This window comes from Teleopsis dalmanni, chromosome 2 (assembly GCF_002237135.1).
Source record: "Teleopsis dalmanni isolate 2A chromosome 2, ASM223713v2, whole genome shotgun sequence".
In the NCBI taxonomy this organism is placed as follows: Eukaryota; Metazoa; Arthropoda; class Insecta; order Diptera; family Diopsidae; genus Teleopsis; species Teleopsis dalmanni.
Window position 1 is genome coordinate 128,140,085 of NC_051847.1, and position 25,571 is coordinate 128,165,655.

The 25,571-nt window shown below is 28.5% G+C and overlaps 3 protein-coding genes across 5 annotated transcripts; all 3 read right to left on the reverse strand.

Annotated features, from left to right (window-relative positions):
* Positions 1–15,635: 15,635 nt before the first annotated feature.
* On the reverse strand, positions 15,636–18,757 carry LOC119678987. The gene is made up of 4 exons (XM_038091121.1): positions 18,303–18,757; positions 18,054–18,219; positions 15,959–16,487; positions 15,636–15,825 (listed from the first exon to the last, which is right to left on the reverse strand). Exons 1-4 carry the CDS (start codon positions 18,683–18,685, stop codon positions 15,644–15,646), a joined length of 1,260 nt encoding a protein of 419 aa, XP_037947049.1. The 5' UTR covers positions 18,686–18,757; the 3' UTR covers positions 15,636–15,643.
* A 1,068-nt stretch (positions 18,758–19,825) lies between these two features.
* Positions 19,826–22,312, reverse strand: LOC119678985. Its single transcript, XM_038091120.1, has 4 exons — positions 21,796–22,312; positions 21,565–21,730; positions 20,174–20,702; positions 19,826–20,064 (listed from the first exon to the last, which is right to left on the reverse strand). The coding sequence occupies exons 1-4, from the start codon at positions 22,176–22,178 to the stop codon at positions 19,883–19,885; spliced, it is 1,260 nt and encodes a 419-aa protein (XP_037947048.1). The 5' UTR covers positions 22,179–22,312; the 3' UTR covers positions 19,826–19,882.
* Positions 22,313–22,482: 170 nt separating this feature from the next.
* On the reverse strand, positions 22,483–24,831 carry LOC119678990. Of its 3 annotated transcripts, XR_005252378.1 has the most exons (4): positions 24,373–24,831; positions 24,124–24,289; positions 22,669–22,884; positions 22,483–22,596 (listed from the first exon to the last, which is right to left on the reverse strand). XR_005252378.1 is itself a non-coding variant. In XM_038091126.1 (3 exons), the coding sequence occupies exons 1-3, from the start codon at positions 24,753–24,755 to the stop codon at positions 22,882–22,884; spliced, it is 552 nt and encodes a 183-aa protein (XP_037947054.1). In that variant the 5' UTR covers positions 24,756–24,831; the 3' UTR covers positions 22,662–22,881. The 3 variants fall into 3 exon arrangements, 2 of the variants coding, with proteins under 2 accessions (XP_037947054.1, XP_037947053.1); XM_038091126.1 differs by lacking the exon at positions 22,483–22,596 and having other exon boundaries at positions 22,662–22,884; XM_038091125.1 differs by lacking the exons at positions 22,483–22,596; positions 22,669–22,884 and having other exon boundaries at positions 23,912–24,289.
* Between the last annotated feature and the right edge of the window lie 740 nt (positions 24,832–25,571).

The window sequence follows — 25,571 nt, forward strand, 5'->3', positions numbered from 1 at the left end:
GTTCATGAAAACAGTTTATCAAAGGAATGAAATTTAATACATCTATTTATACCTCTACCTATGCAAGTTTTGTAGTTTCAGTTTTTGGGAATACAATGTGACAATTAATTTAATCGAAACCTTTTTCTTTAAAAGCTAGCTGAAGTAATTGAATTTATCAATTGCATCGAATTTTGTATAAGGTGGCCATATTTAGTTGGTTATTACTTCATGGATGAATTATTATGCCTAATAAACAAATAATAGTTTATTCACTAGTAGTGCAAGTAAATTTTATTTTATTGCATTACTAATTTGGCATATATTCGCATAGTGTCAATAGATATACATTTATGAAAACTTTCAGATCAGTCCTCAAAAGATACTCGGTGTATTTAAGCAACATCAGTAATAGAAATGTCAGTTGCGGCGATGAATATATTCAATTATATGATATTTTAAAGGTTATTCGTGGTGTTGATACTGTGATTCGAAAATTGACTCTGAATGGAAGTGTTTCAATTAATGAAGGTGTTTAGTTTTGCTTTTACTTGATTCTTCCACGTTATTCTACAGTATAGACTAACTTTAAGGTGGTTTTATTTTGCATTTAAAGTAAAAGAAGACTGACTACACAAATGATCCTATGAAGTATAGTCTTGACTATTTACTAACTTTAAGGTGAATGGTCTGCTCATCGATTACTCATCGTTTGTGTATACAATGTAAAACCTGCATGTACTAGATGAGGTTACCTTACAACTTTTTTAAACTCAATATATTAAGAAGTATGCTATATCGGGACTTTGCGTAGAAATAATAGTTGTTATACAGCATAAATTAAAAATTTTATATATTTATTCTTCTTTATAACTGATAAGTGGCTCTGTTCATTTGAAAAAAATCGTTAATATCCATACAAGCATAAGTTTTTCTTATCCCTTTTAATGGATTTTCTACTTGCGTCAAAAACTAGTCGATATGACTTCTTTCACACTTAGTTAATCAAATTTGCTGCAATGGGCTGTACTGCAAAATTAACATTTTCTTCTGCATTTGAATTTCTGAACTCTTTTACGTACTTCGGACATGATAAAAATCTAATACACGTACTAAAGTGCTTAGCATTCACACAACAACTATAGTACATACGACTATATGCACTTCTTAAGAGCATCTCATCGAAACTTTCATCACCGCTGTAAGCTGTCAAAGATATTCGATTTTGTAGTTCTTATGGCAAAGGCAAGTGCTCTTATGCATTGCAATGTGGTTTTTTCATAAACTTTTATAATTGCTTGTACTCCTTGTGTTGAACTAATCAAAATTTTTGGAACAGAGAACAATGAAAATTTGCATAGTTCGCAGCATCACATAATGAAAAATATCTGTGTTATATCAATATGCTTCCTCTCCGTATAGCACAGAAAATTGTACTTTGATCTGTCAATAACTATAATAATACAAAGGCAAATACAATTATCAGAATATTGCTGGAGCAGTAATCTGACAATAGCGGTCAGTGGAAGTACGAGCCAGTGCAGCAATGGAAAGTCATACTCTGCTACACTTGCAAACCAATAACCAAATTTCCATACTTGAGGCTAACAAAGCAATTTGAAGCAAGAGGATATAAAATGATTACTTGCATTTTGCTTGGCAAGAAATTGTTTGATATTTCATTGGATTTATTGATTGCAAGTTAACTGAAACTAGGACATTGGTTCGCATTGTAGTCGAAGTAATGTGGTGTAGTAATTTTAAATTTCAATATAGTTTTTCAATTAATATTTCTGTACTTATTTGTCACCTAATAAATGTTGCAATAAAAAATAATTCGCAATTTAACTAACTTATGAAAATATAACAAATAAAATAAATTATATAAACAAAATTACATAAACAAAATATTACAATGTTAAATAACTAAAAAACAATAAAAATATTAATAGCTAAATAATAAAAAATAAAAAAGTTAAATAAAATAAAAATAACAACCTAAATGAAGTATTGAAACAAGATTATATTTTTTTTTTATTATATTTAAACAGAGTGGCAAGTTTAAATTAACAACAACTAGTCATATTGACTAATAAGAGGTTTTTTAATTTAATATATTACAAGTAATGTTAGTTATCTAAACTGAGCATATTGATCTGAGCTAAATACCTCTTTGCTGGTTTAAACGCCTCCAAAAGTCCCTTAATATGATGCGACTTAAGCGTCTATGTATATCATCGCAAAGTAACGCTGGAAAAGCGCTGTATAAATGTTGACTCAACCTGCCATAATGTGCTTTAGCAACTTTCTGTATTTTTTGCTTGACAGTAGGTATTTCAAGGTCACGATGCAGATCAGCATTTCCACGTACCACAGGGCGTTAACTGCATCCATAAGTGCTGTGTTTCGGAATTTTTGTATCACATCTATTATATGTTTTCTAGCACAACGTCAAATTTGGACCTTATAGAGTCATATAAGCTTGAAGACTTCTTTGTATATCATGTTCTTTTTGCTGAGATACTTTAGATCTCTTTCCAATAAGCCAAGTTAGTTTTTTTTAAATTAATATTTGGTTTAGTTATCTTTTTCTTGACGTGTACTTTTTATCTCAATTTGGCATCTAGGTTCATACCCAGATATTCCGCGAGCAAGAAACAATATTTTATGGAAAAAAAATTTTTATTAAAATTAAAATAAATTGAAATATAATGTAATCGTATGAAAGGATCTGATATATAATATTGAATTACAAATTAATAAAATAAAGCATGTGAGTAAATATAATAAAAACAAAAAACACGATACTTAATAAGAAGAATCAACTGTAAAGAAAATTGAATAAGGAAATAATATATAAAATTAAATAAAATAAGACAGTTAAAAAACAATTACAATTACGTTTTAACAATATATCAAAATGATTAAAATAATTAAAAACATGATAAAGAAAACAAATAAGTATGCTCTTTCTTAAGTGTATGGACTTGATACATCTAAATAGGGGCAAGATTTTTTGTCCATAACATTTTGGATTTCTCCTCCACTTAGTTGGCAACTCGTAGGGAGAAAAGGTTTTCTATTGATTTAGTTTTATTATGTTTCAATTATGCAAAAACATATGTCAACGTAGTAAATATGTTATCAAAATACCTACACACGCCTGAGGTTTTCTTCTGCAAATTATGGTTCTAAAGAAAAAAGAATATTTCATTGAAGCCCTAAGAGCTTCAAAGAGATGTGCAAAATGTTAGCATATAGGAAGTTTATTCCTGGAATCAGATAAATTAAAGAAAAAACAACAAAAACTCAGATTTGAGACATAAATAAATTTGTAATGTGTTTTTACACTACAATTCATACCAATAGCAAACAGGTAATTTTGTTTTATATACTATTAAATTCAAAAACTTATCATATGTACACATTTTTGATTTCGTCACTGAAATGCTGTTGATCGCTGGAACATTTTACAGCGAACAAACATACAAACAGTCGTATAATGTAATACAGAGGGTTGCATGTATGATTGAATACGTATGCAGTCGGGCTTTTGTCAGCCTGACTTGACTCCCATATATGGCAGGTTTGAACTGAACATCATACCAGTTATGACTCGATCGAACATTGTTGCATGAGGTTGGGTGGATTTATTATAAATCCACCAGCAAAATAAAGTGGGTATTTCGTTTGTATGAGCGTGCCACTTCTTTGTATTAAAGATTCTTTGATAAGAGTTGCACTTCCATTACAGTGATAAGTCTAGTAAACAATTAAGAACTCCTCAAGAATCATTTAACTTGCTTAATTCTGTGTGAAAAATAAGCTAAAATTCGAAATTAAATGTGAGGTTTAATACAGTAAATGAATGATCAAATAGTTATATCAAATAGTTATGACCTAAAACGCCCGAATAGTTTTTAGTCAAAATCATATATCATGATATTAAATATGTTTAATATTTAATGCACCTTTAAATATTATAATATTATAATTATTATTATTTTGACATGTTCTTGCATTACATCAATGAGGTGAATTAAGAATTAGTCAATTTATATAGGATTTCCACAAATCTCGATTTTGAAATGTTTTATTCGTTTGCTTATTCACGCTTATACGCCATGTCATCTTGGGGCGTTATCTGTTTCGTGCACCTTGATGGTTCCATTTTAGGGCTACATATACTATTTCGTTTGCGTTCTTCTGAAGAGTATGCTCAATCCACTTGCATTTTCTGCGCATTATTACTTTCTTAATACGAATTTGTTTCGATATTTGCCACAAACGAGCATTAGATATTATATAAATCGCTTCTTGTTTAAAGTGCCATATCTCGTTGCCGTAGATTAGCACTGACTTGGCGCAGGAATGAAATACTTGGTTTCTCGTTTTATTGTTTTATTTGACTATACTCGAGAAAGACTGGAGAAGATACCTTTCAATTAAGATGAAACTAATTTGGTTTTTTTTGTTTTTGATATTCATATACATAAATATTATTTGAAACCCACAAGAGACAGCATTTCGAATATTATAGGATTATTATCTAACATTTTCTTGTATAGTATCAACACTGTAATCACCTCAAATTTATTTTCTATTATTTAAAACTAAAAATCCTAAACTTACATTAAACTATGATTATTATTATTCATATTTTAATAACATAAATATAAAAATTATTTCCATTGGAATGAAAACTACTATTTATAAAAACTGATCTAGAAATGCAAAGGTGTGTAGAGATTTCAAGTCCATTATTAGAATGCAAGGTTTGCGAATATAACCATTAAGAAGTTTTATTGATATTGTATAAATGATTATTTTGATTTATAAGAAAAAGGTGAGATACAAAGTTCTTTTATTAATAAAACTTAGTACGTACGTTTTTTTGTTTAGTGTAAATGATGTCGTTAACTGAATATTATTTATAATTACTCATACAAGTATAGCAGTGAACTTATATTGCTTTATATTTTATGAAGCAATTCGTTTTAAAATTTATGGAGAGATTTTCAACAGAAATTTCATTTACTTTTATTTCACAACTTTAATCAAGCTAATTAACATCTTTTTTCAATTATTGTTTTTTTTATTATTACTTTCTTTATAACATTATTTATTTATATGTTTATTTATTTAATCTTATTAATTTTTAATTAAATTTTAATTTAAAAATATATAAATATTGGTGATAATATGAATTATTATTTAAATACTTAATTATTTACTTAATAATATTTAATTTATATTACTAACTCTAAGCCTTGAAAAGATCCTTCAGTTGCTACATCATATCGATCAATAAATTTATTGCCAAAAATCCCCATAATTTTCGAAAAACTACTAATTAAAAAAATACTGATTTCCTTACCGATAAAAAACTTATTTCCGGGCCATCAATTTGGATTTGGAACAATTGAACATGTCCTTAGAATAGCTAAATACATTTAGCTTTACACTTAAAACAATATTGTACGGCAGTTTTTCTTGATGCTGCGCAGACACTTGATAAAGTGTGGCATGAAGGACTTTTATTTAAAATAACTCACTCGATTCCTAAAAATGTTCATTATCTTCTAAAATCCGACGTGACTCATCGAAAATATAGAGTTAGACACAAATCTTTTACTTCGCAAGAGTACGATATCAACCGCTTCTATACTTAATTTATACAGTTGACATTCCACAATACCTAAACAATTTTCTGACAACGTTCGCTGATGACACTGCTATAGTCAGTACCGACCGTTACCGCAAATTTATCCAAGCATCTTGGTTTGATTTAAGAGTGGCTTGCAAAATGAAGAATCAAGGTGAATGAAACTAAATGCGTGCAAGTAACTTTTACTCTAAGGAGAGAAACATGCCCTGCAGTTAAAATTAATAATGTGGATATCGCTCAATCACATTCTGTGAAATATCAGGGAATAAATCTATATAGAAGGCTAACGTGGACAAGTCATATTGAAGCCAAAAGATGTCAAGGATAAGGAATTGTATTGGCTTCTAAATCGCAACTCTACACTCAGTCTCGATAACAAATTGTTGATTTACAAATTAATATTAATTTGTACTTTTTGGACTTCTGGTATAGAATTCTGGTGTTCTGTGTGTAACACAAATATGAAAAAAAGCTACATGCGCCCCGTGGTTTGTCAAAAGCAAAAATCTACACAAAGATCTTAATTTATCAACTGTTGAAGAAGTTGTTCGTCAATACATACCTCAATTTCGAGAGAGACTTAAGTCGCATCCAAATCTTGGTGTTCGACACTTATCTTCTGCAACTCCATCAAATCGCCTTAAAAAAATGAATGATAAATAAGAGTACCCTAGCTCAATAGCAAACATATTAGTTTTTTAAGATTTGCAAAATTTTTGTCAATTTCTATTTAGAAAGATTCAATAAATTAACCAATGAAAGAAAAAAAAAACATATTACTAACTGCGTTAGTAAATGAAGTAGATTTATATTTATCATTACATATGTACATATGAATACCATGAAGAGCTGAAAAGCACGTAGAAGCTAATAGAGATAAGTATGTGATTATATATTGTTATAATATAAAATAAAGTGTGCTAATAAGAAAAAATAATGGCAAAGAAACTTACATGTTTTTAAAACATTGCTGTTATTTTAAAAATAATTCATCATCATAGTTATATAAGTTTTGCAGCCGAACGTTATAACATAATTTCACTTAATAATGTCCAAAGGACTATAAAAAATTTATACAAACTGACCATTAATCAAACTCAAAACATTGTGTTAAAATAGTAAAACCAGCCTTAAGTCAACGACTTCATCCTGCCGGCAAAAAAATATAAGTGTGAGTCCATTAACTGCAAAGTAAACAAGCGACAGATTTAATATTTTTTCATAAAAAAAAATTTTTTTCTGAAATAAATTGTTAGTAAATTGGGAGTGGTTTTCAAAAATATTTACGTTAATAAATGTATGTATTTTTATTTTATTATATATATATAGCTTATAAGCTTAAATTTTATTATATCAGCTTCTATGTATTTATATTATTTATTTAGGAAGTTCGGCGTTAGAACTGAAAATACATATTTCTTATTACACTGACTGATTTAAAATCTGTTCTAAAAAAGAGAATAATGACTAAAACAAGTAAGCAAGATACATTTTTTCACTATGTACACTTTCATAATAAGTTAGAATATATTTCATGGATTTCTTAAACTTCATATAGTATTTTATTCAGCCTATTCAATATTTTAGTTCAATTGGGGAACGCAGAAACTTTAGCCCTTCTATATACACAGTTCACACGAAGTGTAAAATAAAATAAAACGTATTCAAAAATACTTAAAATTTTATGATGAGGGAAAAATATTGAAAAATGGAAAATTGTCGTTGAAATTGATTTTAGCAGGCGGTGCATACCTCGTAGCGTATGAGTATTTTTTTCATGATGACAAATGATTACTTCAAAATAATGAAAACGTGTGAGTTCAATAGGCAAATACCATAAAATTAGATAAAATAAAATATTTCTGAAATATATTATATTTAGAAATAGAAACATAATAGCAACATTTTTATTTTTGAGAACAGAATTTGCAATGTAAAAAAACACAAAATAAATCTTTTTAAGCTTTTATAAAAAATTTGTTTCCACATACGTGTATTTTGACGCAAGTGAAGTTTAAGTCCAAACTTAAATTAATGAAGAAAGTAATGAAAACGCTTTTACACCAACAATTTTACCTAACTATTTATCATTTCATCATTTCGCGTTATCAAACAAATTAAAAGTTATATTTGCATAGTTTTTTAATTTTTCATTTTATTAATTTGTCTTATCAATTATTTTTTTTAGATATTTTTATTAAATTTTTATATTAAATAAACATTATTTATTTTCCAAAATTTACGAAATTGTAGTTCCAACTACGTACAAGTGATTCGCTCAAACTGTGCTCCTGAAATAACTTCTGTCGCACAGCTTGACTTTAATGTCAACACCTAAAACAATTCGCACAATTGACAGTTCAGAATTGCATTGAAATTATTTTCAATTTCTCAATAGTTTTTTTCTGTTTAGTGTATATTCCATTTCCGGTGACATTTCAGTTCTTTGTTCTAATACTTTGTTTTCGAAATACATTTTTCATGTGTTGCGCTGCCATTTCCGCATGTGGTTGCATTTGGCAACAAATTGACTTGAGTCACGCACTGTGGAAAGGACAATAATAAAATTTTACATATGCAAGTATTTTGTGTGCCTGGCAACAACAATAACTACAGAGCATTAAACACACTTCCGACTAGATTTAATTTAATAACAGTGATTTTATTATTCCTTAATTTAATGATATTTATCAACATTTTGTAACAATTTTCTTGGAACGTACAGGAAAATTATATTAATGAAGAATATCTGAAAAAAGTATAGAAAAACAAGAGGCAATAACATGGGTGGGATTAAATAAATGAAATTATTAAGAAAATACTGTACTGTATTTTGTATCAATAAAAGGTAAAATTCTCTAAATAACCTTTTTAAGCAGAAAAGTAAAAGACCTTATGGCACATATTACCTGAATTTAAGATTTGCTAAGATCTGGTCTAAAAAAACATATTTTAAGTAATCTATATAAAGCGCACGATGGTTTTATCTAAGAAAAAAGCCTTCGTACATTTATTCCGTCTGATAATGTGAGGGATCAATGGGTCAGTTCGTGTCTTATTCCAACCATTTACTCTAACTGTCCAAGAATTTTTTGTTAAACAGTAGTAAACAATTACTAGACTCTTTCACATTATTAAAAATTGATATTATTTATGGGCAGATATATTTTTAGCTTACACTATTTAAATGGTTTTCCTAATATTTTGTGTCACTGACAGGTATGTTATTAACAAAGTGCTCGTAGGTGAGAAAGTTAAAATAATCGTTATTTTTCCGTTTGGTTTCCTTTCAGTAAGATTAATTTAAAAAGCATTGTCGAAGTAATAACAGAATTGCACCTGACCACAAAGCTGCATTTATAAATTTCGACTGCAGACAGCAGTTTTGTCACTTGGCTTCCTCTTACTGCAGCCATAAATTTTGAGTGAACCTGAACAAATGTTCCGGAACATACTTAAGCGTTTCTAGGAAACACAACAAAGCCACAAATGAAGTAGCGCAATTTTCCAAACCAAACACTTTCATTGTTGGGAAATATGTGTTGCGGATTGCACTCTTTGCGCGTTGATTAATACTTTTAAATATTTTTACGCTAACTGCCGTCTCTTTGTTAGATTTTGCTTTAAGCTTAAATACAGAAGAAAAAGGTGAATATCCTCTTTGCTTGACATTACTTGAGTATAAGTAATTTGTATGTAAGATTTATTTACCTTCGTATAGAAAAGTAACAGTCAGAGGTGAGAAGTATTTGAGTGAACCACACATAAAAATTATGTGAAATCTTCATATATATTTTTTAATCGATTTAAAACAATTTAGGCTATTACAATCCAATAGACGACGGCTCTTAAACTAACAGCTAATACAAATATTTACTGCTTATCAGACACAGAACCAAAAGGAACTTGAATAATGTTGAGTTCACCTATACGATTACAGTGCTCTCATACTAGTTATGTATATGATATTATTATTACAAATTTGAAGAAAATTATTCAACTTAAAAATGTTTTTTACAATTTGAGGCTATTCCTGGTGGTAACACATATTATATACTAATTAAGGGTTTACGATACTTTAGTAGAATTGCTGACTAAGCTTAGTTTATTAAATTAAATTGAACTACTTAATAATAAATACATTTTTTTTACTTCTACTTTTTTGCTGTCTTTTTGTATCATCGAAATCAATTATTATATCTCTAATCTCTTAATTTTTTTTATATATACATTTTTTCTTTACATGAAAACACACTTTTCATATGCAACAGAAATTTTACGGAAACTCCATTAACGAAAATATTCCATAATATGGTTACCAGTCTTTTAACTTAAAACTCTGGTATCTTACTTTCCTATAAAACTAATAGGTAGAATAATATCTAACAGTATACGAAGTCAAGAAAAACAATAAATAATGTCAGCATTTCTAAAAACTAGCAAGCCAATACAATCTAATATGTTATCTTAATATTGCATATGTTAAGCGTTAAGGCAATATTACACCACTGTTAAGTTTTCTGAAATATTCGTAACATTTACCTATTTGTAATCCTATTCAATTCCGAAAGTCTTTACTCCGGTTTCTAATGTATTCGCTTTTCTCTAGAGATAAGCAACTCAGAAATTTTAATTAATAAATTTTTTAAATTTAAATACCTTTTAAAAACATATAGTTTTCCTAGTAGATGCATTATGCATAATTATACCGGCGCGTAAAGTATTTCTATCACAATTTAATATATGAGAGGATCAATAACATATTTTGTTATTGATGTATGTGTACTTGATGTGCTTATCTACCTAAACGCAGTGTTATTTATTACTCACAATCTTGAATTTAGGCAACTGTTTCCTGCTTAACTTATCCACACTATTGCCATTGCTTAATGTTCTAGGCTGGGCGATTAAATGCAGTCCTGAAAATAACTTAAGAAGCTTTACTAATATTGTCTATGATAACACCACGCTAATTATCAACAGTATCCATGCTTCTTGTGAACCCCAATAGTCCATAAAAATTGTGAATTCAAGTTTGTTGATAACGCAGTAGATTTTGAGACTTTGTATTATTCTGTTGTACGGTCTTGATTCCTTGCAGCAAAATCCTGCATTTCAGTTAACAAAAATGATTTTTAAATATTAATGAGTCCAAGTATCCATTGATGATATCTCTACTCACATAAATATGTCCATCTAACAAGGGAAGAGGTTATGTACAATGTCTGTCAATTATATCTAAAATCTTACAAACATTTCGTTTCTATGAAGCGAAGAATGTGATTATGAACCATAAAAAAATATTGTAATGTTATTACCTTACCGTAAGCTCTACTACAAAATATTATTATCTTAGACTTTTGTTTTCCGAAAGCCATTCCTCACAGGGTAGTTCTCGGTTGGCATTAGTTATATATAAAATAATACTTAACTAAACCTGTATGGACTAATTTTCATATCTCTTGTTAAGTAAATTAATTCAATTAAATTCTTTTATTTTTAGTTTAATGCAATAAATCAATATAGAAAAGATGCACTTATGTAAATTACCATTAAGTTTAATCATCTTAATGTCTTAATCTAAATCTGTCTTTACCATCAAAGTTGCTTAAAAGAAAACTTGGAATTACTTTTCAAGACCTTGAGCTTATCCTTATTCAAATTATAACGCATAATGTTTTGTATCTTTGATGAGAACATAAAATTTTTTTCGAAGTAATAAATTTTGGTTGAGATATTTACTTTTTGGTTTTATTTAATTGCTTTAACGTGTAATCAATCGATATTCTCATTTTATATATGTTTTAGTGAAGCGTTTGAGAACGTTATACTTACCTATAAGTTTAATGAACATTACCACCTACTTATTGTGCATGATTATTTGGTTCTACAGTAGTTAATTTTTTAACAAATATTAATATTAAAATTAAAAATATTAAATATAAAATTCATATCCTTAATGTCATCATTAGCCCTTACTATTATAAGGAATATGACAAAGTATAAATATTTTATCTTCATGTTTTATGCTTCGCATTTATAACGAAATATAATTACTTATTAAATTACTTTTCAATTCTTCGTATTTAAATCCTTTCTGTATTAATTAAAATTAATTTGAAGGATTTTTATTAATGTTGTTCTTTCATTTTATAATTCATTGCTTTCCATTTACGTTTGTATTAACTTTTTTGTGCATTGTATGTACTTTTATGTTCACCCTTTTTGCTGTTAACCTTCTTTTGCTTAACGAGCTTGTAAGGACATTCTGAGAGTTGAAATGCAACTGATGCACTCGTTGACACAATTTATATGTAAAGCAGGTAAAGCTAACTGAAATCACGTTCACTGCAAAAGGGGAAATTAAAGTGCAATAAAACGATTTAGTCAAATTTACTTTGCTCTTGGCAAAGGAATTACATACACTGAAAAAAATTTTAACAAATAATTGATTGACATTTAAAAAACAAAAAAAAAAAAGGAAACAACAAATTATTTTGCAAAAAAATTTTGGCTTTTAATGAAAATGAAATAAATTATTTAAAAAGTTGAAAAATTTGATATTTTCAGAATGTGAAATCATTTCATTGAAAATAATTTAAAGACTTAAATCTCATTTAGAAAGAACAGGTCTAAGAATTTTTAATTGATATTCTGCATATTCTTAAAAATCCTAAAAGTGCACTTTGAGTGCTCTAAATTTGGTAGTATTCCATAGCTGAATTATTATGCATTCCAAAATTTTTTGCAAAGGATGTACAGTGCAGAACCTTTAAAGCAAGGAGTTATGCATTGTAGTTGAGTTTTGATTAAAATTCTCGTAGCAAATGGAAAATAAAAATTTTGGTCGTAGTTTGCATGAGAAACGAAATGAAATGAATTCAGAAATCAAGTCAAAATTTAAATGCGAAACAATTTTTTTATATAAGCTCGTATGCAACATGTTGCAAGAATTCCATGACATCAAAAGAAGACAAAAATGTATTTTTCTCAACAATTTATGCATGCGTATTGAATAACTAAGTATTCATTGAATTTGAGACATTGTCAATTTCATTGAAATTCAACAAAAATCCTCTATGATTGGTTGCAATTATTAATGGTACAACAATCTTCCTTAAGAGTTGGCAAGTACTTTATTTTCACATCAAAAACATTCTTTATTGAGGTCCTGTGTCCAACTAGAAGAAAAAGTTAACAAAAGATATATCCTATTATATCAAATCAGATTTGTTATACGTTATTAGTGCTATTCTTCTTGGGTTGGTGCTTTGGTAGCCATTGTTGGCACAGATTTTATCTCTTATTGACTTATATACCGGAGATAACTTGTTATATGCTTTCGCTGTATATGCTGTAATAAATAGCACGTATTTTAAAAAGCTTCAATCAAACATTGTAATTGTATCTGCATTTAAGTGAAATATACTAAGGATATTTTAGTAATGAGTAGATGAAAGTTTATGAATTGATTTTGAATAGAAAACATGAAAATGTTTTTACTTTTGCTAAATTTAAACTTTGAGGTCTTGAATAAACATTTAATTTCTCTAATGGGGAATATGTCTAGAAGTATTTATAGCTATGTGATTTCCACCTTAAAGTATCGCTTCCATCGATTAGCTAACATCGTTGTCGTTAATATGAATTTTGAGTTGGTAACCGGTGCTCGTCCACTGCATTCTGAGTGAATTTAGTATCTGAGTCCAATGACAATGTAGCTCTTAGTTCCTCACTACTGAATGGTATGCGGATATCAAAAAAGAGGGTACAATATGGCGCTAAGATCCTCATTAAGTTTGCAGTCATTAGTTGGCCAGTAACCAAATATTGAAAAGTGGGGCTGATGTTCGGGCATGTCCTCAAACTAAAGCTTTCAATACAGACATGTTTATATCAGGCCGCCAACGAGCTATAGCAAGGTGTTATTACAATTTTATATGGTTGATTGTAGTTTTGAAATTTTTGCCATAAGGAACGCTGCCATAGAGCAATTTATTTTAAACTTTTGGTTTAAACAGTTGGTTTTATTAGAATCAAGTAATTACTCATTTAATTGAAATAATCATTTATCGTTTAATCAGTTTAACTGATTAAACAACTAGCAGGTGATAATTTGTTTAAATATTGTATATGAGCATTTACAGCCTTCAATTGATTAACATTCTAAAATATACCAAATTCGAATATCAAAATTTGATGAAATTCATTGTATGGACAATAAAAAAATTTCAATTATAAACAATAATAAAAATTAATTAAATAAATATATTAAAACAATAACAATTAGTTATTAGAATTTTTGCAAATCATATTCACAAGAAAAAATTTTCCTCTTGATAAGTTCCTTTGCAAAGTTCTTTCTGGCCGGCGCCGAACAGCTGCACTACAACTCGGCGTACGACACTTGATGCTTGTACTGATAAGATATAATGCTAAAGTACATCAAGGGGTCTAGTATTATATCAGCAGACAAATTTTTATTATATTTGTTTAAAAATAAATTGAAATCCATTCATAAACAAATACTAAAAATAATTTATATGTCGAAGCGTTTTGACGTCACTTTGTTTTTCAAGTTTGTTTAGCGTGTATAACTAGACTTATCTATTTATTCAATTAATAGCAGATATTCGTACTAGTTATAGTAGCAAGTAAAGTAGCATATTTACGCTTGTTCAAAATTAGAAATTGTCTAGTTAATATGTAAAGTTGTCATCTTGTCACTTTTCTATACATATATGTAAAGATTAAAACTAAAAGCATTCTAAGTTACGAAAAGTAGTAACTTACAGCAAAAAATTCTTTTCATATTATTTTAATCTAGCCCTGCTTAAGTTTTCATATAACTTCATTTTAATCGTCGTCATATACCATAGGTTGTGTTAAAATTCTGATTGTACACCGTAAAAATGCTGTTCTTATTAAAGGTGATTGCAAGAACTTTAGGATCTCAAAAAGTAGTCATAAAACTGAAATTATATTTTTCTGTTACGAAGTGTAAGCCCAACATTCTTGTGATAAAAGTCAGATGTGCATTCCAGAACTTTCTGGAGCCCAATACAAGCTACTTTTAATTCATTATGTTTTTTATCTTTTTTCTTTAAAGGACATAAATGCAAAGGTAGGGAAGAAAATTGAATCGTCCTCTATCAGTTTTATAACCATATTGAGTTTAAATTATTTTGGAAAAAGTTTGGGTATTTTACAAACAACTGGACGCTTTGACATGCGGAAGAATTGGACTGATTTTTAAGTTGAAAGTAAAGTGAATATAAAAATACGGAATTGCAGTACCCATTTTTCATGCTTTTACGAGTTTTGATAGAACAACATCTTGCAAAAGTCGACAGTATTCTATATATTTTTATTGTATACCGGCAAATAAAGTCTGATGTTCTAACTTTGGAATATCTACATCATGTCTTCTTGATCTGTCTTTTGAAGTAAGACCTGTTGGTCTTTTATAAGACATCACTTTAGATAAACCTTCTTATGAACAAACATTAAAGAAATTAATACTGGTATTTCTATGAAAATATTTTCAAGTCTCAGCAATTCATCACCATGTTCTGTTTTTTGTCTATATCTACGTTACCCGGAATTCAAAACGTATTTCCTTGGAAACGCTACCTTATACTACTTTCGGAAGTGGAAAATTACAAACTATATTGGATAACATATACACGGCTGTATTAACTTGGACGGCTGCTTGACTGTCTGTCAGAATTCAGTCTACCATTTGCTGGAAAAAGCACTATGGATTTTTTAAATCGCTAGATGATTTCATTGAACAGGTTTCAGCTTTGTGACGTTATCCATTTTCGACTGGTTAGATTAAATTGATACATTTTCTTGTTTTATAATCAAACCTACTAAACCATTTTGCAAGATTACAGTTTTGTTTCTTCATATAAAAATAAAATTATTTTAGTTCTGGTATAGTAAAATTATTTAATTTTTTTTTTGTTATTATAACAAACTGCCACAATTTTTCTAATTTTCAAAATAACCTAAATGCATGTATCTGGGTAGTAAATTATGTAATTCTTTGATATAGTCTTTATTTCGATACACATTTTTTCGAGCATCTTCCGATTCTATCATTTCATCAGGATCAATTTCGCCAACAAAAAAGACATACCACATAGGCAACATTGTCGTTAGAAGAAACAGTTCTGGAGTATGAAAAGAAGAGACAGCGAATAAATTAAAAAAATAAAATTATATTAAATATAACAGTAAAATCAAGATATTACAAACTTAAAAAATAAATAAAACCAATAAAACCAATAAACAATTGGTACTCACCAAATTTCTTATGTTTCATTATTTGCGATCTAATCTCTTCTAACTTTGGCACCTTTCCCTTGTAACCAATTTTTGTCAAAGTTTCCGTAAAGTTTTTAAAGTAATAATAGAGCATTTCGTCAAAGTGATTCAAACGCATATCTGGATTCAATATTAAAAAGTATGAGTAAATAATGTCATTAACGAGTGATCCAACATACGACACTTGATAGTCGAGCAGCATTAAGTCTTCCAATTTTCCACTCTCGGGGTTGTGTTTAAACATCATATTTTTGCAATGAAAATCTCCATGACAAAGCACGTAGTCAGTATTGCTTGGTTTTTTATCTGTATATTGTGTAAAAATATCTTTACAATCTTGTATTAAATCCTGCTGTATGGATTCAAAATAAGACTTATATTTCCTTAAAGTTGGTACTTCACTCAAAAGCTCTATAAACAAGTCAATGCCTTTAATGAAGAAGTCGGATTCTACAAAATTCGTAAGGGTCATGATACTATAACGATATTTATCAAAATGTGTAGGATTCTGTAAGATAGTAAAAAATCAAAACTTAATAATAAATAAAAAAACATTTAATAATATTGGGCTCAGAATGTCCCGATAGGTAGTAAGATATGATCAAAAGTGGTTAATGCTCTGCGTAAAATTGTTGTTACAAGTTAATTTAAATTATATTTAGAAATTTTCCATAAAATATTTTTAAATTTTTTTATACTTCTTAACTACACTGAAACTATATAATTTTATAAAGATATGCATTTATGGGGGTATTTCAGAAGTGTCGCTACAGTTGTTAGTTTAAGACCTAATTAGTTTATAGCCAATTCCTTATATTTACAAAAGTAATTTTTTAAGAACAGTTAGGAAAATTATTAGTTGGTATAAAGCAGTTTTTCTTAATTTATGCAAAATAATGGTAAATGCTCATTTTAATATTGTATCCATAAGTTGCAGCAGAAAATTTGAAGTTACTTAAGCATATAAGTGAACAGTTTCACTCAATTTATTAAAAATTACTGTTGCGAATTAAGTATGAAACTATCTTCATATGAATGGAGAAGACTATGATACTACTCATACTAGTAAACACAGGCAACATCCACCGAGAGTGAGAGTTGGTGACATCGTGATTAATTAGGAGGACAGCATTAAATACTTAGGGATCACGTTTAATAAGTGGTTCACTTGGCACAAGCACATATAAGTCAAAAGAAGTAACTGCACAAAAACGCTGCACTGTTTACAACCACTTTTCAAATACAATAACCTCAGCGCGAAGAACAGAATGCTTTCTATAGCCAGATAATCAGACCAGCACTACTTTATGGGTGTGTCATGTTACGAATGACATGTTAAGAGACCTTAGAATAGATCCGATCAAAAAATATATAAGGGACAGAGCTCTGAAGTTATATGCGAAAACCGACAGGCTGCCCTAATTATCACTATCTAATCTCAGAGTAATCAGAATATGAGGAATGAGAATATGAGGAATATGAAGAATATGAGGAATATGAGGAATACTCAAATTAGTCAGTGAGATGGGTGGGACTCTGCAAAAACCCCACAGCCATCATAGAGTAAAAGTGTCCAGATGCAACAACTCGAAAAAGGTTCAACATAACATAACTAGTAAATAATACAATCACATTATTTTGTAGCTATTTTTGAAGAAAGCATACTATGTATATTAAAATCAATATGAAGTAGAAGCTTTTCAACATTTAATGTAAAGATGCCGAGTACTGAAAGATTTTCAACGAAGATATTATTAAAAAGCAATGATGTAGAATACAAAAAGTATTTAATATTGCGGAAAAAGTAATTATATTTAGAAGTTTTCTTAATTAGCAATTTACTTATACTTAACATCTGACAGACGGTTGTTATGATTATGTCATATTTTGTTCTTAACTAACGGAGAAATGCAATTATTGTTTATTATTTTTATGTTTTACTTTCTCTAACTTTGTACTGCAAACAAGGCATGATTGTTGCTTAAAAATGCAAACAGAGAGCCACTATACAAATCTAATCTTATTTATCTAATCTTTCATACTAATATTATTAAATATTTTGAGTTAGCATTACCTCCTGCAACAACTTATAGCTCACGGCGTGCCATTTGGCTAATTTCAGATACGTCATTTTAGCTTCCTCCATAGTGGGCAAACGTTGACGCAGAACATTGTAGCCAACAGTCACGAGATCCTCAAAAACAATAACCTTTCTTGGACTCAAACTATAATACAGGTATCTAGAAACACAAATAATAAGAAACCAATAAAAAAAAACGTACTTTATATATATACAAAAAACTTTATAATGAAAAGAACGCACTTTGCTCCCAACACTGTATTATCACCAACTGCACGTAAGATTTTTTCCATCCTTGGTATCACTTCACTATATACTCCGATCTCTGTTTCAAATATATGAGTTTCTTGCAATAACTCCTTTTTATTGCCATCCTCTTCTGGCATTGTTTTAATAATCATTGACTTGGTTGTTGACCGTCCGGTCTGTACATAGTCAACTTCTGCCCTGAACATGACACTGGCATAATGATCACCTCGTACTGTTGCTGGTGTGATTTTGTAGTTTTTAATGGTAATTGCACTTTCCCCTTCATATTCCTTAAGCACTTTTGCTAAAAAATCTGCATTCAACCATTGCGGTGCTTCCAGTTCGTCGGTATTATAGACGAAATTTTCTGTTTCCATATTCCGTTTCAAAAAATAAATGTACTTAATATCACTGAGTTGGTTATACGACTGACTTGTTTCAAAATAGTTCGTTTTGTATAAACTTGAATCTACTTAAACTTGTGTTTCTCATTTTAGTGAAAATTGTTAGCAAAATAAATATATAAAAATATTTGCTGATAATAATGCCAACATGTATGTTTGTAATAGATTTTTCAATACTTATATTATATGCATATCTCGAGTGCAAGTTTTTCATTTAATTCGTGAGCACTTTTAGTCAAACTCTTATTTAGTTTAGGTTTTATATAAATGTAAACAGACAGTGTTTAGTGTCGCTTCATTATTGTTAGTATCTTATCTGCTGCTATTGAGAATATTATGAGAATTTTAGTACTAAACGGGAGAAGTTTTGTATTGAGTGAGCAATTTTGAAATAAAAAATACAAATATGCTATTATTAACAACTTTAAACAAGTACTCAAATAGTTAAATTACCTTGTAAATAATTGTAAATTATAAATTACAAATAATTTCAAGGTGAATAAACGAATCTTGTGGGTAATTGATTTTTTAAATACTTAATTATAATTCTAACATTCTTTTTGAAATTTTATTAAGAGAAACCTACTAGTTGTTGTGATAATAATAATTTAGTTTATATTTTGATCATATAAATACTGAAGAGACTTTCAGTTAATTCTCGAAGACAAAAGTACCAGTTATATTATTAAGATAACTATGTGTTATTTGTTTAGCTTAAATATCTTTGCATCTCATTCTATTTAATCCAAAGATAACATTATACAACGTTTTTAGTTACCTACGATTAAAGCATTTCTTCATCTTTTAGATATAGTAATCTGTGTTTGATAAAATATAAGAATAATCACATCATGGATATAGCAGAAAACTAAAGTTTTAAAAAATATTTATTAATTTATTTTAAGTGCAATTTTTTCATATAAAGAATGACTATATATTGTAATTAGACACATTTCCAATATAATTTTAATTTTTTTTTTCTGCTTTAATATCTTATATATTCTTTGAGATAAATATCCATATAATCTGCAGAAGAAGACTAAGCGAATTTTGTTAAAACTAAAACAAAAGTAAACACCTTACAAAAAATATTGAATAATTTGTGTAGTTCAAGAATTTATTTTATTTTACATCTATTACCAATTTAAACAATATGTTTCGAAATTTAAACTAATTTTCAAAGTAACCCATGTGTAAATATTTCGGCAGCAGATCATGGAGTTCTTTGATATAATCTTCGTTTTTATATAAACTTCTTCGAGTATCTTCAGAAACAACTATCGCGTCCGGATCGACTTTTCCTACCACATAGATACACCACATCGGCAAAAATGTGGTTAACATAAAAAATTCTACAATAAAGAAAAAATTTAATTTAAATTTAAATACGTAAAACTCATGAATATTTTTACTAATATAAAACTGAATATATAAGAATTTCAAAATTTAATATTTACTTACCAAATTTTTTCTGTTTTACTATTTGCGATCTCAGCTCAACTAATTTCGGTGCTGTGCCTTTATAACCAATCTTCTTCAAAGTATCCCTGAAATTTGTGTAATAGTAGTATAAAAGCTCATCAAATTTATTCAAACGCAACTCAGGTGTTAATAACAAGTAGCAAGAATAAATTATATCATTAACAATAGGACCAACATATGACATTTGAAAGTCCAGTAACAGCAAATCCTCAAATTTGCCACTCTTTTCATTGTTCTTGAACATCATATTTTTACTGTGAAAGTCGCCGTGGCATAGCACATAGTCGGTATTATTTTGTTTATCAGCGCGATATTCATTGAAACCTTCTTTACAATCTTTTAGCAAATCCTTTTGAATTGATTCAAAATAAGACTTATATTTTATCAAAGTAGGTGTTCTATCCAATAATTCTATAAAGAGATTGATGCCTTTGCTAAAAAAATCATTCTCCACCATGTTAGTTATGGACATGAGGCCATAACGATAGTGCTCGAAGTAGGAAGGTTCCTGTAAAATGATAATAGGAAATAAAATATTAAATAAGATGTGTAAGATAATACTAAGATATATTTGTACATATTTTTCATTAAACTATTTAAAAAGATTTTAAAAAGATTCATTTTCAAATATTATAAATTTTTTATAAAAAATGTTGAAAATTTTATTAAGATATATAACTATTATTAATTAAATTTTCATAAATGTATTTTTGATATTATTATATTTTTATATTATATTCACAACATATTATATATTTGCATTATAAAATTATTATATTGTATTTTAACTATTTATAGTTTAGTAAAATAAATAAAATAATTTGCTTTTTCAACTAAAAAATCAGTTTATAATTTAGCTATTTTATAAAATTTGATATAAGTATAAATTCTTTATTCAAGATTTTTATTCGAATTCGAAGAACTTAGCGGTATAAATGATTTTTAAATATTAATATTATAATACCTAAAAAGGTTTCATGTCTATAATTTAAATATTCATTGATGATTACAAGTAGTGAGAAAACTTTATTAAAAACTCCTTTTCTAAATTAATAATAATTTTTTTGAAGTGCTTTTGCAGGTTTATTTGTCAATTCTAATTATTGCTGTAAAACAAATTTTATTTTAATTTTTTTAAATTTTTATTTCACCGGTATTTCGACTTTAGTCTGAAGTTATTATCAGAAAAACTTTAGACTGAAGTCGAAATATCCATGAAATAGAAATTATTAAAATAGTTTGGTCAAAAATAATTAGTATTTATATATTTTTTTAAAAATTTTGAAACATTTAGCTAATGTGTCCTTAAGAAATCAAATCATGAATAAATAGGATCAACAAATATAAATAATAGTTAAATTATCAATTACCTCATGCAGTAGTTTATAGCTTACAGCATGCCATCTGGCTAACTTCAAGTAAGACAATTTAGCTTCCTCCATTGTAGGTAGACGATGTCGTAGAACAGAATAGCCTTTTGTCACCAGATCTTCGAATACAATAATTTTCTTTGGACTTAAACTGTAATACAAGCACCTAAAAGTAGAAACATTCACAGTCAGCCAAAAAATCATATTAAATCATATTAAAAGCAAGCTCACTTTGCACCCAATACCGTCTCTGCACCCACTGAACGCAAAATTTTCTCAAATCTTGGTACCACTTCACTGTACATTCCGATCTCAGTTTCAAATACTTGAGATTCTTGCAAAAAGTCTTTTTTATTTCCATTCTCTTCTGGCATTGTTTTTATAATCAAGGATTTAGACTTAGTTTCACCATTTTGTTCATAGTCAACCCGTGCTCTGAACATGACACTGGCATAATGATCACCTCGTAATGTTGCTGGTGTGAGTTTATAGTTTTTGATGACAATTGCACTGTCCCCTTCACATTCCTTAAGGACTTTTGTTAAGAACTCTCCATTCAACCATTGTGGTGCTTCCAATTCATCGGGATTATACACTTCTGTTACTGGTGCCATATTAATTTAAAAAAAATAATAATACTATTTCGCGACTCGTCAACTGCTTTGCGACTGTTACTCTAGAAAGCAATTCGTTTAATAAAAGTCCATTTATATATACTCGTACATTTGTTATTTTATACAAAATTTTTATAAAAGTTGATGTTTTTTAGCTTGATAAAAAAAAAATTTTTTTTTAAATCGTATATATAATAATAATATACATACTAGTTTGTGTTTCGTACACATATTAATGTATTTTAACTGGCACGCTTTTAACTATAAGCTTAATTAATTTATATTTTTTTGAACGCTTAATTATTTTAATTATCTTATCTGCGGCTCGTAAGAAAACTTGAAATCGTTGATTTGATTAGTAATTTCGCAACTTTATGCAACGAATAGGCAAAATATCAGAAGTTTTGAAACGAAGTGCCTTTAAAAAAAAATTTTAAATAAATTTTATAATTATATTTTTAAATTAATTTATTGGTGCGGTGATACTCACATATTACGTATGTATAATTGAGGTTGTAAACATTTTTAAAGATAATTTTTAGTACAGGCATTGTAGCTAAAGTACTAACAAATGTATCTAACGTTATCTGTTCTCAGTCAGTAAGAATATTAATTTCATCTCACATTCCCTATGTGCAAATACGAGAAATTCTTGTGACTTTTGAATTGATTTGTGATGAAAACATGTCATTCAACAAGAAAGTCACTAGAATGAAAAATAACGTTTAATATTCTCTTGCAATGTGTGCAACAATTACTGGTTGCTAATTGTAATTATAATTAATTTTATTGTATCCATAAGTTGCAGAAGAAAATTTGAAGTTACTTAAGCATATAAGTGAACAGATTCACTTAATTTATCAAAAATTACTGTTGCGAATTAAGTATGAAACTATCTTCATATGAATGGAGAAGACTATGATACTACTCATACTAGTAAACACAGGCAACATCCACCGAGAGTGAGAGTTGGTGACATCGTGATTAATTAGGAGGACAGCATTAAATACTTAGGGATCACGTTTAATAAGTGGTTCACTTGGCACAAGCACATATAAGTCAAAAGAAGTAACTGCACAAAAACGCTGCACTGTTTACAACCACTTTTCAAATACAATAACCTCAGCGCGAAGAACAGAATGCTTTCTATAGCCAGATAATCAGACCAGCACTACTTTATGGGTGTGTCATGTTACGAATGACATGTTAAGAGACCTTAGAATAGATCCGATCAAAAAATATATAAGGGACAGAGCTCTGAAGTTATATGCGAAAACCGACAGGCTGCCCTAATTATCACTATCTAATCTCAGAGTAATCAGAATATGAGGAATGAGAATATGAGGAATATGAAGAATATGAGGAATATGAGGAATACTCAAATTAGTCAGTGAGATGGGTGGGACTCTGCAAAAACCCCACAGCCATCATAGAGTAAAAGTGTCCAGATGCAACAACTCGAAAAAGGTTCAACATAACATAACTAGTAAATAATGCAATCACATTATTTTGTAGCTATTTTTGAAGAAAGCATACTATGTATATTAAAATCAATATGAAGTAGAAGCTTTTCAACATTTAATGTAAAGATGCCGAGTACTGAAAGATTTTCAACGAAGATATTATTAAAAAGCAATGATGTAGAATACAAAAAGTATTTAATATTGCGGAAAAAGTAATTATATTTAGAAGTTTTCTTAATTAGCAATTTACTTATACTTAACATCTGACAGACGGTTGTTATGATTATGTCATATTTTGTTCTTAACTAACGGAGAAATGCAATTATTGTTTATTATTTTTATGTTTTACTTTCTCTAACTTTGTACTGCAAACAAGGCATGATTGTTGCTTAAAAATGCAAACAGAGAGCCACTATACAAATCTAATCTTATTTATCTAATCTTTCATACTAATATTATTAAATATTTTGAGTTAGCATTACCTCCTGCAACAACTTATAGCTCACGGCGTGCCATTTGGCTAATTTCAGATACGTCATTTTAGCTTCCTCCATAGTGGGCAAACGTTGACGCAGAACATTGTAGCCAACAGTCACGAGATCCTCAAAAACAATAACCTTTCTTGGACTCAAACTATAATACAGGTATCTAGAAACACAAATAATAAGAAACCAATAAAAAAAAACGTACTTTATATATATACAAAAAACTTTATAATGAAAAGAACGCACTTTGCTCCCAACACTGTATTATCACCAACTGCACGTAAGATTTTTTCCATCCTTGGTATCACTTCACTATATACTCCGATCTCTGTTTCAAATATATGAGTTTCTTGCAATAACTCCTTTTTACTGCCATCCTCTTCTGGCATTGTTTTAATAATCATTGACTTGGTTGTTGACCGTCCGGTCTGTACATAGTCAACTTCTGCCCTGAACATGACACTGGCATAATGATCACCTCGTACTGTTGCTGGTGTGATTTTGTAGTTTTTAATGGTAATTGCACTGTCCCCTTCATATTCCTTAAGCACTTTTGCTAAAAAATCTGCATTCAACCATTGCGGTGCTTCCAGTTCGTCGGTATTATAGACGAGATTTTCTGTTTCCATATTCCGTTTCAAAAAATAAATGTACTTAATATCACTGAGTTGGTTATACGACTGACTTGTTTCAAAATAGTTCGTTTTGTATAAACTTGAATCTACTTAAACTTGTGTTTCTCATTTTAGTGAAAATTGTTAGCAAAATAAATATATAAAAATATTTGCTGATAATAATGCCAACATGTATGTTTGTAATAGATTTTTCAATACTTATATTATATGCATATCTCGAGTGCAAGTTTTTCATTTAATTCGTGAGCACTTTTAGTCAAACTCTTATTTAGTTTAGGTTTTATATAAATGTAAACAGACAGTGTTTAGTGTCGCTTCATTATTGTTAGTATCTTATCTGCTGCTATTGAGAATATTATGAGAATTTTAGTACTAAACGGGAGAAGTTTTGTATTGAGTGAGCAATTTTGAAATAAAAAATACAAATATGCTATTATTAACAACTTTAAACAAGTACTCAAATAGTTAAATTACCTTGTAAATAATTGTAAATTATAAATTACAAATAATTTCAAGGTGAATAAACGAATCTTGTGGGTAATTGATTTTTTAAATACTTAATTATAATTCTAACATTCTTTTTGAAATTTTATTAAGAGAAACCTACTAGTTGTTGTGATAATAATAATTTAGTTTATATTTTGATCATATAAATACTGAAGAGACTTTCAGTTAATTCTCGAAGACAAAAGTACCAGTTATATTATTAAGATAACTATGTGTTATTTGTTTAGCTTAAATATCTTTGCATCTCATTCTATTTAATCCAAAGATAACATTATACAACGTTTTTAGTTACCTACGATTAAA

What these genes read in the sequence shown, in the direction of transcription:
- LOC119678987 (XM_038091121.1), bottom strand. Translation starts at nt 18,685, where the DNA reads ATGGAAACAGAAAATTTCGTCTATAATACCGACGAACTGGAAGCACCG. An exon ending in GCTATAAGTTGTTGCAGGAG is followed by an intron (nt 16,488 to 18,053) that starts GTAATGCTAACT and finishes ACTATCTTACAG; the next exon opens with AATCCTACACATTTTGATAA. An exon ending in AATGAAACATAAGAAATTTG is followed by an intron (nt 15,826 to 15,958) that starts GTGAGTACCAAT and finishes TTCATACTCCAG; the next exon opens with AACTGTTTCTTCTAACGACA.
- LOC119678985 (XM_038091120.1), bottom strand. Translation starts at nt 22,178, where the DNA reads ATGGCACCAGTAACAGAAGTGTATAATCCCGATGAATTGGAAGCACCA. An exon ending in GAGACGGTATTGGGTGCAAA is followed by an intron (nt 21,731 to 21,795) that starts GTGAGCTTGCTT and finishes TTCTACTTTTAG; the next exon opens with GTGCTTGTATTACAGTTTAA. An exon ending in GCTATAAACTACTGCATGAG is followed by an intron (nt 20,703 to 21,564) that starts GTAATTGATAAT and finishes ATCATTTTACAG; the next exon opens with GAACCTTCCTACTTCGAGCA.
- LOC119678990 (XM_038091125.1), bottom strand. Translation starts at nt 24,755, where the DNA reads ATGGAAACAGAAAATCTCGTCTATAATACCGACGAACTGGAAGCACCG. An exon ending in AATACAGTGTTGGGAGCAAA is followed by an intron (nt 24,290 to 24,372) that starts GTGCGTTCTTTT and finishes TTGTGTTTCTAG; the next exon opens with ATACCTGTATTATAGTTTGA.